The sequence below is a fragment of the Triticum dicoccoides genome, chromosome 7A (genome assembly GCF_002162155.2).
Source record: "Triticum dicoccoides isolate Atlit2015 ecotype Zavitan chromosome 7A, WEW_v2.0, whole genome shotgun sequence".
Taxonomy (NCBI): domain Eukaryota; kingdom Viridiplantae; phylum Streptophyta; class Magnoliopsida; order Poales; family Poaceae; genus Triticum; species Triticum dicoccoides.
Genome location: NC_041392.1, coordinates 725,013,930 through 725,031,145, shown reverse-complemented (window position 1 = coordinate 725,031,145; position 17,216 = coordinate 725,013,930). Strand labels below are relative to the sequence as shown.

Below are 17,216 nucleotides of genomic sequence, written 5' to 3'. Positions count from 1 at the left end.
CAGTTTAGCTAGCAAGCCACTTGTAGAATATGTGGATGAGCTATGTAATTGCGGGTTCGGCCGGTTGTGGTTGTGTTTTACTTTTTATTTGTTTTACAATTTTAAACTTGGTGACTGTAAATTGATTCACGTCTAATAATATGGTTGTGTGCATCCTGTGATCTAGAGGCCGGGGCAATCCCCTTTTCGAAAAAACTAAAAATGCTCCGCTTTTTCTTTTTCATGTATGCATTTCAGAATAGTTTGAGTTCCTCTTGTGGTTATGTCAAAGTTCCACTTAAACTTTTTGAAAAATAATCGTCAACGTAAACTTAGTGAAACATAGGCAAAAGAAGTGGGCTATTTTGCAGGACAGAAAAAGACTTGACAATGAAAGTTGGACCAAACTGAAGGATTATTTCCTAGAACACATGTGTATGGATCTCACAAAAATGAACTCTAGCTAGACAGGGACGGGGGACTTGTCTTTTTGAAGGTAAAGGCCCAAGGTTTGAGTTGGCCAAACCGTTTGTGCTATAGTCACACAATATTATTCTCGGCCGGCCGGAGCATGTCGTAAGGTAATGTTGCTTCCAAGCAACCCACGTTAGCCAAGAAATAACTTTACTACTAGTTAGAGAGACCCCCGCGCCCCGTCGCGTCTTGCGCCGCTTCTTTATATACACTTGGCGATGGACCACCATCCTTCAACACAAGCTAGCTAGCTAGCAAAGCAAGTCTCCAAGCTTCGTGAGTGAGGGAGAGAAAGAAGGAGAAGGATGCTAGAGATGAAGCCCTGCAGAGCCATAGCTCTGGTGCTCGTTGTAGCAGCACAATGCGCCGCCCTGGCCACCGCCGCCGGTCCGAGAGTCATCATCGTCGGCGCCGGCATGTCCGGTAAGCTATACGCTACATACATGCATTTTGCATGGACATCGATACATGCATGGGGGAGGTTGGTTTGAGTGCACATGTAACTGATGCAAGTTCTTGTGCTTGGTGGTCTTAGGGATCTCGGCTGGGAAGAGGCTGTCCGAGGCCGGGATCACCGACTTGCTGATCCTGGAGGCGACGGACCGCATCGGCGGGCGCATCCACAAGACCAAGTTCGCCGGGGTGAACGTTGAGATGGGGGCCAACTGGGTGGAAGGGGTGAATGGAGATGAGATGAACCCCATCTGGACCATGGCCAATGGCACCGGAGGCCTCAACCTCAGGACCTTCCGCTCCGACTTTGACCACCTCGCCAGCAACACCTACAAGCAAGAGTATGTGCACGTGCTGGTTTTCGAATTTCAGTTTCAGAAAAAATTCAATCATAGCCGAAATCACCATATATTTAGTGATTTTTCTGCCAAAGGGCCGAAGTATCCGCTTAGATTTAACTTAGATCCAACCAAATATTATGAAAAATATTTACATTTGTTTCACAGCTGAGCTGATTAATTCTTGCGGATGCAGCGGTGGTCTCTATGACGAGAAAATTGTTGAGAAGATAATCGAGAGGATGGATGAAGTGGAGGAGAGCGGGAGCAAGCTCTCCGGCACCTTGCACCACAGCGGCCAACAGGACATGTCTGTCATGGCCATGCAACGCCTCAACGACCAGTACGTATCTATGCCGTTCATCTTGCTCCATGCCCCTTGCAGTAGCTAGTGATGTGTGCTAGCTTTTAACCATGAGCTCTGGGAGATTTGTTAAGGATTTAGAGCGAATGGATCTGATGGTGTGACGTTAACACATATTCATGCGCTAGAAGGCAATGATCCTTCTAACACAGGATTTTTCACAGGTTGGAGTATATGAAAATTTCATATGAAATATAGTTCAAATGAATTAATTGCAAAAATTCTGATGGAACGAAATCCTATGAATAAACCTACTCCCGTAAAAAAAACTACTCACATAAGAAAAAAATCCTGGGGATAAATCCTCCACAAATCCTCCACAAAGTCTTTTTTGTTCATGCTAAGAGGAGTCTATTTCCAAATTGAAAGTCTTACATGCACCTTAAAATCCGACGATGACTCTTGCTCGCCCTTATCTCTAACTACTACTCTATGTACATGTCTCCACCAATGCCTGGACTCACATATATATTCTTGCCCAGCAAGTGCATTCCAGCAAATTGCGTAGCACAATCATGCAGTTTGCAATACTAAATCATCAATTCCATAAAATTTTAGCAAACGGCAGCCACTGCCGAGTCCAAGAGCCGAATATCATTAAAAAGTGCCTCAAGTTTTTAAAAGAAATCACTACTTTTTTTCCGTTCACCCACTCCATTTTCGTCTACGGCGACCTAGCATCGCGAAAGGCAGTGTGACCTAGCATCATTAGCACCTCTTGCTTCTGATCTGATCGAGCGTGACAGAGCAAGATTATTCAAGTGCGACATCACCAACTATTTTACTACTCCTAAAGCTTCCTCACAGCTGTACAAAATACCGCCTTAGGCAAAGTGCTAAATATCTTAATGGCAACTGCACCCTCCGGCCGACCGTTGCATCGACCGGATCAGCCAGATGCGCACGCCTGCTTCTCCCTTTTGCAAGCAAATTGTTTGATGATCTCCAGAGAGAAATGTATTTTTATTTTACCGTGCGTTGATTCGTGCAACCTTCCCTTGCGTGTCCCAGTATGCCTTCGGGCCCCGCGAGGCCGGTGGACATGGTGATCGACTACTACCAGCACGACTTCGAGTTCGCCGAGCCACCCCGCGTGACGAGCCTGCAGAACACGCAGCCGCTGCCGACGTTCAGCAACTTCGGCGACGACGTCTATTTCGTGGCGGACCAGCGGGGGTACGAGTCCGTGGTGTACCATGTCGCCGGGCAGTACCTCAAGACCGACCGCAAGTCCGGCGCCATCGTCGACCCGAGGCTCAAGCTCAACACGGTGGTGCGGGAGATCAGCTACTTCCCGAGCGGCGTCATGGTCCGGACCGAGGACAACAAGGTGTACCGGGCCGACTACGTCGTCGTCTCCGCCAGCCTCGGCGTCCTCCAGACCGACCTCATACGGTTCAAGCCGCAGCTGCCGTCGTGGAAGATCGTGTCCATCTACCAGTTCGACATGGCCGTGTACACCAAGATCTTCCTCAGGTTCCCCAAGAGGTTCTGGCCTGAGGGCTCCGGCAAGGAGTTCTTCCTCTACGCCAGCGGCCGGAGAGGGTACTTCCCCGTGTGGCAACAGTTCGAGCAGCAGTACCCCGGGTCCAACGTGCTGCTGGTCACGGTCACCGACGACGAGTCGAGGAGGATCGAGCAGCAGTCCGACAACCAGACCATGGCCGAGGCGGTGGCGGTGCTGAGGAAGATGTTCCCGGGGAAAGACGTGCCGGACGCCACGGAAATCCTCGTGCCACGGTGGTGGTCCGACCGGTTCTTCAAGGGCTCATTCTCCAACTGGCCCATCGGCGTCAACCGCTACGAATATGACCTCATCCGGGTACGTACAAATTTAGACTGCATTTATCTTGCATTTCACTCTCCTCCTCCACTGACAATAAACTAAACTAATTTGATGCTCTTCTCTGATGTAATCCAGGCTCCAGTTGGGAGGGTTTACTTCACGGGCGAGCACACGAGCGAAAAATACAACGGATATGTCCACGGAGCGTATCTTGCAGGTACACATACATCAAAATCCGTTCTCCTCGTGCTCTGCATTGTGTGTTTTAGATGCCCATTCTCTGCGTTGTTCAGAGTGTTTTGCTTTCACTTTTTTTCGTTCCCTGAGGTATTCACGTGTGATGTGTTGGCGTTTCCTAGGTATCGACTCTGCTGACATCCTCATCAACTGTGCCAAGAAGAAGATGTGCAAATACGATGTCAAGGGGAAGCATGACTAATCTCAAGGTAACTACACAAGTTACTAACGCTTAATGTCCTACTAGTACTAACAATTTAACCCATAAAAGTTGCGCCTAACCGTTGCTCCCCTCGTGTGTTGTAGGTTAATCACGGAGTCACCAGCTGAAACACCAGAATTGACAGGTCGAAATGAGCCAGAACTGGATTATTTGGGTGTTCATCTGCGTTGGATCATTGTTCAACGCTTTTCTTGGACAATCCATATTTTTTTCTCTCATTTAATTATTTGTGGAGCTTCTACGAAACAGGAGTTGCCACTAATGTGTATTGCCCACTTGTTGTACAATCACATTTTACTAAAATATTGTGGGAAGCAATGTTATATTCATATGCAATAAAGAGGGATATAACATTGAATAATTGAGCAAATATCAAATATATGGAAAGGCAGTTCAATGAATAATCGAGGTTAATTACTTTTGAAACTCGAGACAAAATCTGTGCCATTTTCATTAATTAAGAAAACGTTGGTGCCCAGATAAGTTGAGAAAATCAGGAGAAAACCAGCCAACACCTAGCATGATGAAGGAAGAAGGCACCGCCAGCCTTCTAGAAATATATATTATATCACACATAGGGTGAGCCCCACATGCTCTGCTTTGAACCATCACCCTCAACATTGCTCATCCTCAATTGCTGCACCAGGCATGAAACCTTTTTTTTAGAACCACCTTGCATGAAACTTTGAACTAATCCTAAAGTGCTGAAAGCTTGCAAAAGCATGGCCTGAAAAGCCAAGCCTGGGCCTGGTCCGACCACACAGAAAATGGCTATGTTCGTATTTTAAAATAACAAATAGATCATTTTCGGTATTAAGATGAATGATTATAACTATTTTTTATGCAAAATCTGTAATCATTCATTTCCGGCTTTATTTAAAATTCGGTGGAAATGTGAGGCCCGAGATCGGCCTGGATATTGGGTCAGGATGTAAACGGCGTTGGATCCCACTTGTCCCAAAAATGCCACCCATGGAGAAAAAAACCTAAATGGCGTATTTGGAAATCCATTAAAAATATGTGTCACAAATGGGCAGCCCGACAAAGCAAACCGGTGCCAGCAGGCTGACCACAACATCCAAATGTGTTCGCCTCCTTTGCCCAAAACATCCGCCGCCGCCATCTCCACGGCCACCCGCACCCTCCCCCCTTCCAATCCTCTTCATGGTCCATGTCGCCGCCGTGTGTCTCAAAGAGGTTGTCATCCAAGGGAAACACCGGAAAATACAAACTGAACATTATTGTATAAATACACACTGAAAAGTTTTGTTATATACATTGAACATTTTTATAACATACACTGATCTTTTTAATTATTTGATGAACATTATTAAATATACTATGAAGTTGTTTAAATATATATTGATTTTTTTATATTATGTGATATTTTTGGAAAATACACATTGAAACTTATTTTTATATTATGTGTCAAATATGGGCAGCCCGACAAAGCCCACCGGTGGCAGCAGGCTGACCACAACATCCAAATGCATTAGCCTCCTTTGCCAAAAACATCCGCCGCCGCTGCCGCCGTCTCCATGGCCACCCGCACCCTCCCCCTTTCCAATCCTCTCCATGGTCCTTGTCACCGCGTGTGTCTCAGAGAGGTTGCCGTCCAAGGGAAATACCGCGCCGAGCAGTGTGGGGGTGCCTCTTCTATCCTCTCCCCAATCCTGTCGATGCTCTCTTCGGCCCCTCCTCCACCGCCGTCCAAGAGAATCTATAGGAGCGAGCCGAGCCTTGCGCGAACGCCTCCTTTTGTCCGCCGCCATCCAAGGGAATCTTTGGGAGCGAGTCGAGCAAGTTGCCGCTGCTTTGTAGATTCTGTTATTTCCTATACTACTATGAATGCTACTCTGAATTTTGATGTTGAATCTGGACAGTGGACACTATTTGCTCTGTACTGAATTTGTTTATTTGGTCCGTACTGAATGACCGGAGGGGTACTAAATTAGGCATGTACTCGTGGCATCGCATATCGGTTTGCTTTGTATATATCATTTTGCTTAGCAAATATGTGGCACTATGTGGGCACCATATACGCCATAAAATAATAATTGGACTACGACATAAACCCGAGTTAATTGTATGTTGGTAACACAATTGGGGCAGTCTCAAAGAATTGATACCATTTTTCAAAAAAAATTGCAGGTCAGTTCCAAGTCTGGGTGCGCGTCTACAAATCGATGACCACTACGCCACTGGAAGGCTTGCATCAAACTACAGGCTTACATTAGTTGATAATCTAAACTTTAGACATGTGCTAGTCTTCTTTGACAGTTTCATTTTTTTTTGTAAGTGTTTTTTCGGTTTCAGATTTCTTTTATCTTTTTCAGATCTTGGGTATTCTTCGGGTTTTTCTTTTAAAAGTTCTACATATTTCTTACTTATATAGGTTATGTAATAAACGGTATAAGTATTTTCAATATTGTCGACATATTTTCAATTTACACTGAACCATTTATTCTGCGATGTTTTTAGAATACACTCTGAAAATAATTGTATAATATAAGATGAACGATTTTGTTATATACATTTTTTTAAATATACAGTGATCTTTCATAATTATATGATTAATATTTTTTTAATATACGAGGAAGTTTTTTTAATATAAAATACATTTTTTATATTATGCGATATTTTCAGAAAGTACACACTGAACATTATTGTATAAATACACACTGAAAAAATTTGTTTTATACATTCAACATTTCTATAATATACAATGATCTTTTTAATTATTTGATGCACATTATTAAATATACTATGAAGTTGTTTAAATATATATTGAACCTTTTCTATTATCGGATATTTTTGGAAAATACACACTGAACATTATTGTATAATATACCATGAACAATTTCGTTATATACATTGAACTATTTTTATATACAATGATCTTTTTGAACTATATGATGAATATTTTTTTTATTATACAGTGAAGTTTTTAAATATATATTTAACTTATTTTCTACTTCCACTGTTCCAAATTACCCGTCGTGGTTTTAGTTCAAATTTAAATTAAAAGCACGACGAGTAATTTGGAACGGAGGGAGTATTATGCAATATTTTTTGAAAATACACAGTGAATATTATTGTATAAATACACACTGAACAATTTTTTTATATGCATCGAACATTTTATAATATACAATGATCTTTTTTAATTATATGATTAGCATTTTTCAACATACTATTAAGTTTTCTACATGTTTATTGAACTTTTTTATATTATGTGATATTTCTGGAAAATATAGACCGAACATTATTGTATTATACACACTGAACATTATTGTATTATACACACTGAACATTATTATATAACATACAATGAAAAATTATGTTATATATATTGAACATTTTTTCAATATTCAATGATCTTTTTTAGTTATATGATGAACATTTTTTAAATACATGATGAAGGTTTTTAAATATATATTTAACTTTTTATATTATGTGATATTTTTTGGAAATATACAGTGAACATTGTTGTATAAATACACACTGAACATTATTGTATAATATGTGATGAACAAATTTTGTATTCATTGAACATTTTTTAGTAAACAATGATCTGAAAAATATTGCATAATAAAAAGTTCAGTGTAAATTCAAAATATGCCGACAGTATTGAAAAAACTAAACCATCTATTACAATAACTATATAAAAAAGGAATGTGCAAAAGAAAGAATACCTGAAGAATACCCAAGATCTGAAAAATGATAAAAAGAATCATAAACAAAAAAATACATACAAAAAGAGGAACAGTCGGGCGTGTCTAACATAAGAGTATAAGAATATTTAAGCCTCTTCTTGGACGCAAGCAATACCTAGTTCAGCACACCTATCCCGACACAACTCTTTTTTTTGCTGGTTTTATTCACTCATAGGAGCCTTTTCGCAAACAAAGGCATTTGCGTGATTACATATAAAACAAGGGTCTTTTGCCAAAGAAAATGCCATGTCAGCCCCTAACATGCAGGCCCCGCTGGTCAGCTTCCCGGTCAACAAGTGTTTATATGGAGTTTAGAACGATTTGTAGTTGCCCGCCCTAGACCTTACTGTCTTGCTTTTTTTTTGGAAAGTGGTATCATTTTTTTGGAGGGGTGGTACCAATTCGTTGAGTTCCCCAATTGTGGTACCAACGTTCAATTAACTCCATAGACCCGTGTATGTATCTGATGTATCGGGGCAATTGATGCTACCAGTGCGCCGGTCACCCGTTGCACATTCAAAAATATTTGAAAAAACCCCGAAACAATTTAGTGCATTGGCACAACGTCAATGTATGTTGTCACAAAAATTCAAATAAAAAATTGAAACATTGCTTGACATACAAAAATGACAAATTTGACACTAAATAATACATAACACAAGCAAGGCTTCAGTTTTGGCCTATTAGCACATTGATGTCAAATTTATCATTTTTGTATCTTGAACATTGTTTTGAATTTTTATTTTAATATTTGTGACAACATACATTGATGTTGTGTCGATGCACTAATCTTTTTTCGGATTTTCTCTAACATTTTTTAATATGCAACACGTCCGGTGCACCGTAGCACCAATTGCCCCGATGCACTAGATACGTTCCCCCATAGACCCACATAAGAAGTGGTGGTTAGGCAAGTCTCCCACCAAATCACTAATTGAGGAGTACTCATTACAAAGATCACTCCCATCTTCCTAGGTTGTGACAAATGGCGTGTTGCATGTGCGCCACTTGTCGCAACCTAAGAGTTTTCCCTTTTTTGTAGATCCGTTTATTCAAAACGTTTTATCTCTTAAACCGTGTGTCCAAACCTAGAACCGTTTTCACCGTTGGATTCCTCGTGCCGAGATCTTCAAAACTAGATCTCATGTTGATAGGTTTTGGCGAACTTGTTTTTCACGAAAAAACCAGATGAAAAAAATCGGACGAAAAAACCGAACCGAGAACAATGGTTTTTTCCCTTTCCGGAAGAATCATGCCCGTGCCTCTCGTGAAATCACAACCGTGCCTTTCGCGGAAGCAAAATCGTGCCTCTCGCGGAAGGAAAAAAAAAAGAAGAGAAAACGCGTTTTATTCCGTTTCCGAGGAGGCACGGCCGTGCCTCTCGCAAAAGTACAAACATGCCTCTCGCGGAAGGAAAAAAATGTGTTTTTTTCGTTTCTGAGAGGCACGGCCGTGCCTCTCGCGAAAGCACAACCGTGCCTCTCACGGAAGGAAAAAAAACAGAAAATGCGTTTTTTTCGTTTCCGAGGGGCACGGCCGTGAATCTCGCGAAAGCACAACCGTGCCTCTCGCGGAATGAAAAAACAAAAAACATGTTTTTTTTCCGTTTCTCGCGGAACGAAAGCAAAACCGTGCCTCTCGCGGAAGCAAAACCGTGACTCTCGTGGAAGAAAAAAACACGTTTTTTCATGCAAAAATAAAAAAAATAAGTATTTTTATCCAAAAGCTAAGGAAGACTGGTGGAAAACCGAAACGTCAAAAAAATCCAAAAACCCCGTTTAAAAAGCCGAAAACGTGTGCGGACAAATGAAAAAAAATCCGGAGGAAGCTCCAAGAGCACGACAAGTGGTGGGCGGCTGAGAGCGTGCCAAGTGGCGCTGAGAGTTGTGAGGCTCCCGAAGAAACGCTCGTCAACTAGTTGCTCCTGAAGTCCCACGAAGTCCAGCGAGTTGTCCATTTACATTCTGAGTGTTGGGCTTTGGGCCGGGCTGTGTCTCTTAAAAATGTGCTGTGGTGACCCACACCGGTTCAATTGGCCGATGGCACTCGCAGACGATCTGCTGCTTTTTTTTTTCTTTGATAATTAACGATCGGCTGCTTCATAATATTACAGTGTCATCCGACCGTGAGGTAGCCAAATAAAATTAGTCGTGCTACTTTTGTCCGTGAGGGCCGGCCTGATTTATTACCGCATTTTAGCCGTGAGGTAGCCAAATAAAATTAGTGCACGGGGCAGCTACACTTATATTAGGGAGGAATTCAACGTGTTATTATTCTTATTTTGTTCCAACCATATCAAACGGCTATGTAGGCGTCCTACTTTTGCTCTGGACAGGACGTCTAAGCTAGTCATATACTTTTACCTTTTTTTGAAATTGGTCGATGTAATTCTTAATGAAACAAAGTTAAACTCGCACTCCCTCCGGCCCTTTTTACTCTGCACATAAGATTTATCTAAAGTCAAACTTCATACAGATGACAATATTTATCAAAAAAAAATCAACATCTACAAAACTAAAGTTATACAGTATGAAAATTAATTTCATGACATGCCTAATGATAGCGATTTGTATTGTGGTTGTTAATATTTTTTTCTATAAAATTGGTCAAACTTTACAAAGTTTGATTTCAGACAAATCTTATATGCGGAGTAAAAAAGACCGGAGGGAGTGCCATCTTAGTCAACTTTGCAGGCTAGAGAAACAGATTCTTATTTCAAACTGCCATAAACAGAGACAACATGAAAACTACTATTGCATCTGCGGTAGTTGACTAATAGTAATAAAAAGACATATTACACATAAGAAAATTACACTTAAATGCTTCCAAGACGAGATGGCAACAAAGGCTCCTATTTCCAAATTAAAGTTACAATCTTCCAGCAGTAACAGGCGTGCATGTTTCATTTCTTCAGACCAAAAATGGAGCCCATTAGCTTCTTGCCAGTTGTAGGCGGACGGGAGACCTGGAAGTTCATATATATAGCATGTTAGAATCATTTGAAATTTCCAGAGTAAACTATATATATGCTTATCCAGATGTTTGATTTACTTAGAAAATATATGTTTAATTAATACCGTAAGTTATGCATTAGAAATGAGAAGCAACAAAGTAAATTGTGCATTTAGTTGACACCAGTATTATAAACAAGATTATGCATATAACGGCCAGGTTGCATATATCTTATTCAAAACATTTTTTCTATATGTCGAGTGCAATATAGACGTGTGATATATATGATGCAACCTAAATAACGAACTAATGAATTCATTTTTTGGGAGAATTTAAAACATATGAATGTACCTAACATATAACATAGTGCATCTTCATGAATATGAGTGCAATTTCACTACTTAAAACATGTGTGCATAGGCAACATCTCCGAGGAAAGTGGCACTTATCAGCTTTTAGTTACCATAGAAAATGAAGTGATCAACGTTCCCAAAAGAAGTTATTTCTATAAAAAAGTTAAATTATATCATCTCACAGTAGAACCTCTTAATTTGCACTCTGTAATATTACCTCGGTAACCTTTTGGCTTGAACGTAGTCCATTGAGCGAGTCAACAATTTCTTCTATGCGAGGTCTTTTTGTCCTATCAATCTCAACACAGTTTGACCCGATATCAATGCATGTTTTAACTTGTTGGAGGCTTTCATGATCCAGTGATGAATATTTGGATGTTATGTTCTCCAGCGTCCATTCTTTACGCACCTACAGAAGCGGAATCAAGATGCTTAGTTATAATGCACATACAAAATGTATGAAATATGCTTCCCTTCTGAAATAACCGAGTAATAATTTCTCTTACTTTATCAACAAAACTTCTTGCAGATGGTTGGTCTTTTTCGCGAGGATTCTGCTCTCCAGTGGTGATCTCAATTATCACTAGGCCTAAACTGTATATGTCTGACTGGGCTGATATTTCACCTCTGTAAAGATATTCTGGAGCCATGTACCCACTGGATGGAATTAACATCACAAGTTAAATCGGGAAAAATTGGATTGGGGAACGGTAATATATGATGTAACTAATGACCAGCTTATGTAATGAAATTTCATGATGAGCTTACTATGATCCGACAACTGTTTGCGTGCAGAGTCTGGTTTGTTCTTGGCCAAAGACCCTTGAGAGTGCAAAATCCGCTATCTTTGGCACCATATTTGCATCCAACAGTATATTCTCAGGCTTCAAATCCATATGGACAATGGGAATATCCAACTTGTGTAGAAAACGTAAGCCTTGGCAAATCCCCTTGATTATTTTGAAGCGTACGTCCCAACCAATTTCTGGTTTAGTGGACCCTTTGGGCTCTGCATATCAGGTTACAAAGATAACATCCTAAGCATGTGATTTCCTAGCTCCAGCTTGAAATGCAACCGTGTTAAGGACTGAAACAGAAAGGCAAGATATGCTGTTCACATACCAAAAAGATTCTCCTGAAGGCTCCCATTAGGTAAATACTCATAGCAGATTAAGCTTTCGGTGATGTCCGCCTGGATGTATCTCTTATCAAACTGCACCAGTTTCTTCTGCGTTTCGCAGCAGAACCCGACAAGCTCCACTATGTTGTCATGCTTGAGAGACATCACATTCTGGACCTCTCTGTTGAACTGCTTATCGGCCGGCATGGGCGCGTTCTCCTGAAGTTTCTTCACGGCAATCACTCTGCCGTCATCTGGCACAATCCCCTGTTTAATCGCGTATGTATGCTCTGCTTTAGCATAACCTAAATTTACCGGAAGCAGAGGAAAACAGCAGGGGAGAAAGAGAAAACAGACCTTGTAGAGTGTGCCGAAGGGGCTTCCGCTTATCTTCCGGTCTTGGCCGAAATCGTTGGTGATTTTCTTGAGAAAATCGAACGGCAGCTGCTTGGGCAGCTCGGGGCCTGGCTGCTTGCTCTCTTGGCTACTACTATTACTTCCGGTCGCCATTTCTGAGGAGCTGAGAAACACGAGGAGCCACAGAATGCGGATTAAGTTCTCCTCTGTTTCCGTATGCAAGACTAAATTAAAGAGGTAAAACTTTCACCGGATCTACCAGCACTCAAAATAATCAGTTCAAGATTCACAAAATTAGGCACTGACCTTGAGGGGAATACTCGAGGGATCCTTGCAGAGAAGAGGGGAGCGAGATGAATCCTTGCTGGGGGGAGAGAAGCGAGATGAATTCCTAGATAGCCGCCGGCTGGTGTAGATTTATACGGAGCAGCCAGCCCGAGGAGGACGAAGGGTGGTATGTTGACCTGACTGGAGAGGCTGAGGTTGAGTCCTCCGCTTGGGTCCATGTGGTGAGATGCCCAGAAAAAAGGGAAGCGCGTCTGTCAGTGTCACCACCTACTCCTAGATCCCTTCGCCATAATTTAATTCCATCCACATGCTAACGCGTCGTTCCTGTCGTAGCCTACGTCCACTCGTCCACTTGTGCTTGCAGGCTTGGTAGGGCCCGCGGTTGGAACTTTGTCAAGTTATTTTTCTTTCGAATTTGAACTTGGCACTTGGGCAAGTTGCATGGGGCATAGTGTAGTTAAGTTAGCCACGCTAAAGCCAAAGGCGTACGTATAATACTTCAGTGGCAACTAGCATTAATCAATCCCTTAATCAACAAAGTAATATGTATCAAGCATATCCGGGTTATGGAATGGATAAATGGTGCTGTGCTGCTTTGTAGCTGCACTCCATTGCATTTGAATTACACAGGAAAGTCAAGCCAATAGTTTGGTCTGGTGATTTTCTCTCTTCCAACACACAAATGTATACCTTCTTCGCAGGCGAGCATATGAATTAGCAATGCGTGTGCATCTTCTCAGGTCAAGCTAAATAAAAATCAACAAAGAATGGAAGACGCGGGACTTCAGATGAGAAATGACTTTTGGCTCCCAAAGCTCCGGTGAATCATTCTCTTTATTATTTCGAGAGAAATCCATATTACTACCTTGAACTAGCACCAAAGTCTAATATGCAACCTTGAACTATGAAATCATCTATTTTAGAACCTCGAACAGTCAAAACCGGCCATGTATTGGTTTTTGACTGGTCAACAGTCCCGTCAGGCGCCACGTCACCCATGTGCCAAAAATGAAAGTGCCTAGAAATTTTTAAAAACATTCTAAAAAGAAATCCGAGTTAAATTGATAAACCATCACAATACATGCGTCATTAGCAGAAAACCGCAACTTTACAATTTGTGACAACAAGTACCGCGCGCATCACCCTGCTAGTGGCAAAAACACTTATCCTAAATGCTAATTGCTTTGATGACATCACTAACTGGTCGGATCCGTTGGTTAGGCTGAGTTGGCAAAAATATGTTGAGGTGCGCGACGGTGCGTGCATGGAGGTTTGCCAGTTCCGTGGGCACACCGCGCGGCCACCTCGGCAAGCACAGGCTCTTGGAGGCCACCCCGGTGGTGGAGGACATCGTGGGGTGACCCGATATCCACGAGTTCTAGGACGCAAGCGTCCTCACCGCCGCCGGCCAGGAGGATGGAGTGGAAGTGCATGGCGTACAACGCGGCGACCCGCACACGTGGCGGAGCACCTCGCCGTGCCCCCGCTCCGCGTCGAGGTCGGGGACGTAGTGGGTCACCTTGAGTGTGAACATGACACCGGTGGTTTGTGTGTGTCGGGCAAAGGGACCAGCTTGGACGATGCAACAACAACTCTTGGATGGGCGCGATAGGCAAGACCCATGTCAGGGACTGTCGGGAGGACGCACGGCTATGAGACGCATAAGGAGTTGGAGGAGTGATGCTTCTGTTCACCGGCGCTGTCAACTAGCAGTCGTGGGACTACGACGGCCGGCGCGGTGATAATTGCATTGAGGAGGCGCCCCGCTCCAGTACAGGAACCAGTACCTCAGAGGCTGCTGGTTCTGGTTGCTGTCCGCCATGACCACCATGAGCGTCATGGTGGTGCCCACTCAAGACGTGTTTGATGAAATGCCACGGAGAGAAAGGGCGATGAAGAAGAAGACCAAGTCAACATGTCTATGTGGCACTTTTTTGCTGACTCAGCCCAATGGACGAGTCTGTCCAGTTAGTGACATAATCAAAGCAATTAGCACTTAGGATTAGTGTTTCTTGCGTGTTGCGGCGGTGTTTTGTGTCACAGATTGTAAAGTGGTGTTTTTTTTATAACGACACCTGTATTGTGGTGGTTTTTTGGATTTAACTCCAAAATCCATAGTATCCTTATATTTAATCTGTGAAAGTTCAACAAGTGTTGTCGAATAGAAAAAAAATAGATCAAAAACTCAAATTAAGAGCCTTTTAGAGTCAAAATTTGAACAAAAATGGAAAGTGCCAAGAAATTTTTGAAAATAAAACCCGAAATCCATACTACTGTTATATTCAATCTAGGAATTTTTTTACAAGTTTTTCTCACTAGAAAAATAGAATGAAAATTTAAATTCAGAATTATTGTGGGTCAAAATTTGGCCAAGAAATGAAAGTGCCTAGAATTTTTGAAATAATTCTCAAATAATCCTACTACCCTCTTTATTCAATCTGGAAACGTTCCAAAAGTTTTGCCGAACACAAAAACATTGGAACAAAATTTAAATCCACAACCATTTTGAAAATTTTGGCCAAAAAAAGGAAAGTGACCAGAGTTTTTCGAAAATAATATCAAAAGGCCAAAGTACCCTTATTTTCAATCTGTGCAATTTTCAACAAGTTTTTTGAATAAAAAATAGAATGTAAATTTAAACTCTGATCCATTTTGGGTCCATTTTGGCTAAAATATGAAAGTGCCCATAAACTTTTGATAAAATTCTCAAAGACGCACACTACCCTCATATTCAATCTAGGAAAGTTCCAACATGTATTCAATAGGAAAAAATTGGAAAAAATTCAAATCTAGAGCCACTTTGTCAAAAGAATGGACAAAAAAAGGAGAGTTGTCAGAAAATTTCGAAAACAAATATCCAAAAAAAATCAAAACTACTGATATATTCAATTTGATAAATTTTCATAAAGTTTTTTTTAATAGAAAATATGGAATAATATTAAAATTTAGAGTCTATTTGGTTCAAAATTTAACCAAAAATGGAAATGCCCAGATTTTTTAAAAAAACTGTCAAAATCCACACTACCCTCATATTCATTTTGGTGAAGTTCAAAAAGTTTTGCTGAACATAATTATTTTTATAGGGTTAAGTGGACATGGGTGACATGGCGGCTAACAATACCGTTGACCAGTCAAAAACTTGTCCAAGGTTGTTTCTTGTCTGCTTTTGGTAGTTTAAGAATTTAAAGTAGAGGGTTTCGTAATTCAGGGTTGTATATTAGACTTTGATGGTATTCTTTTTAGAGATGTTTTAGCAAAGTATGAGAAAAGCGAAGGAAGAAAGCATGGATGAACCGTATCTCAGCTAGTCCTACTCACAACATGTTAAAAATGGAACCGTATTTCAGTTTTTAAGCAAATCTATACCTAACAATAAAGAACGGTGCGTTTCTCCGAGTTTGTGGTTCGTCCACCTACACTAAATTGTCCATAAAGTTGGATAAATTACTCATCATGTCATCCGTAAGTGAAAAAACTCTTCATTGATTGTTTATATGATTTGTTTGTTTATCATTAAAACTGCCCCTAAAATTGAAGTAAATTACCCACCCGCCACCTGTAGGTGAAAAAACTCTTCGCTAATTGTTTCTCTAAACTTTTCGTTTGTCATCGAAACTGCCCCGTAAAGTTGAAGTAAATTACCTACTCCGCCACCCATAAATCTATACCTATACCTATACCTACTAAAAAAAGGATGGTGTGTTTCTCTGCTTTTTTGGTCCATCCACCTACCCTAAGATGCCCATAATAAATTACACATAATGTCACCCATAAGTGAAGAAACTCTTCATTACTTGATTATCTGAGTTTTTGTCTGTCATCGAAATTGGCCCTAAAATTGAAGTAATTTATCCACATGCCACATGTAAGTGAAAATAAACTCGTTGTTAATTGTTTCTCTGAATTTTTTGTCTGTCATCGAAACTGCCCCTAAAGTTAAAGTGGATTACCCACCCCGCCATCCGTAAAAGTGAACATACGTCAGAGGGCCCTCCATTTTTTTCAATCATCGTGAGATTGATCTTTTCTTTTCCTTCTCACACACGCATCGAGGATGTATAAAATCATACATGCATCAAGGATCAAGTACAACATCAATCCATTCTAAGCATGTTAGGATGCACATGTCTTACGTCCACATGTACACCGATTGGTGCACAAATATTTAAATACATGTATATGTATGCAATGTGAATATTTGGAACTTGACTTGAAGACCATAATTTTATTATCACGTTGCAACGCACACGCGCTTTTGCTAGTATAACTATAAATGATGCTTAGCATTTTATAATACATGGGGATGCGGAAGGCATTACAGATTCACACTTTTTTTTATCAAAAAGGAGGATATAGCCCTAGCATCGATTAATGAATACAATTATCAATAATTGCAAAGTTCATGTCTTAGAACTAAAATTAAAATGGTGCCAATGGCTCTGGCTTAATTGTTTGCAAATAAAAAAATGTGAGTACTTAACATGTGAAGTGCACACATGGTAACATGGGCGACATGGTATTTAATTTCAAAGCTATTTTAACGCAATGGTGGAAACACCTGTAATTTGGACACTCG

The 17,216-nt window shown here is 41.0% G+C and overlaps 2 protein-coding genes across 3 annotated transcripts; one reads left to right on the top strand and one right to left on the bottom strand.

The window, feature by feature from the left end:
* Positions 1-686: 686 nt before the first annotated feature.
* LOC119332685 (polyamine oxidase 1-like) lies at positions 687-4,215 on the top strand. Its single transcript, XM_037605842.1, has 7 exons — positions 687-876; positions 989-1,247; positions 1,441-1,587; positions 2,620-3,430; positions 3,530-3,611; positions 3,754-3,840; positions 3,938-4,215. Exons 1-6 carry the CDS (start codon positions 759-761, stop codon positions 3,831-3,833), a joined length of 1,497 nt encoding a protein of 498 aa, XP_037461739.1. The 5' UTR covers positions 687-758; the 3' UTR covers positions 3,834-3,840; positions 3,938-4,215.
* A 6,041-nt stretch (positions 4,216-10,256) lies between these two features.
* LOC119329028 (cysteine-rich receptor-like protein kinase 6) lies at positions 10,257-12,892 on the bottom strand. Of its 2 annotated transcripts, none has more exons than XM_037602014.1 (7): positions 12,659-12,892; positions 12,353-12,515; positions 11,998-12,262; positions 11,644-11,884; positions 11,382-11,532; positions 11,093-11,284; positions 10,257-10,535 (listed from the first exon to the last, which is right to left on the bottom strand). In XM_037602014.1, the coding sequence occupies exons 1-7, from the start codon at positions 12,856-12,858 to the stop codon at positions 10,473-10,475; spliced, it is 1,275 nt and encodes a 424-aa protein (XP_037457911.1). In that variant the 5' UTR covers positions 12,859-12,892; the 3' UTR covers positions 10,257-10,472. The 2 variants fall into 2 exon arrangements, with proteins under 2 accessions (XP_037457911.1, XP_037457912.1); XM_037602015.1 differs by having other exon boundaries at positions 12,353-12,558; positions 12,659-12,751.
* Between the last annotated feature and the right edge of the window lie 4,324 nt (positions 12,893-17,216).

What these genes read in the sequence shown, in the direction of transcription:
- LOC119332685 (XM_037605842.1), top strand. Translation starts at nt 759, where the DNA reads ATGCTAGAGATGAAGCCCTGCAGAGCCATAGCTCTGGTGCTCGTTGTA. An exon ending in ATGCAACGCCTCAACGACCA is followed by an intron (nt 1,588 to 2,619) that starts GTACGTATCTAT and finishes TGCGTGTCCCAG; the next exon opens with TATGCCTTCGGGCCCCGCGA. An exon ending in CCACGGAGCGTATCTTGCAG is followed by an intron (nt 3,612 to 3,753) that starts GTACACATACAT and finishes GGCGTTTCCTAG; the next exon opens with GTATCGACTCTGCTGACATC.
- LOC119329028 (XM_037602014.1), bottom strand. Translation starts at nt 12,858, where the DNA reads ATGGACCCAAGCGGAGGACTCAACCTCAGCCTCTCCAGTCAGGTCAAC. An exon ending in CCTTCGGCACACTCTACAAG is followed by an intron (nt 12,263 to 12,352) that starts GTCTGTTTTCTC and finishes GCGATTAAACAG; the next exon opens with GGGATTGTGCCAGATGACGG. An exon ending in CAAGAAGTTTTGTTGATAAA is followed by an intron (nt 11,285 to 11,381) that starts GTAAGAGAAATT and finishes CCGCTTCTGTAG; the next exon opens with GTGCGTAAAGAATGGACGCT.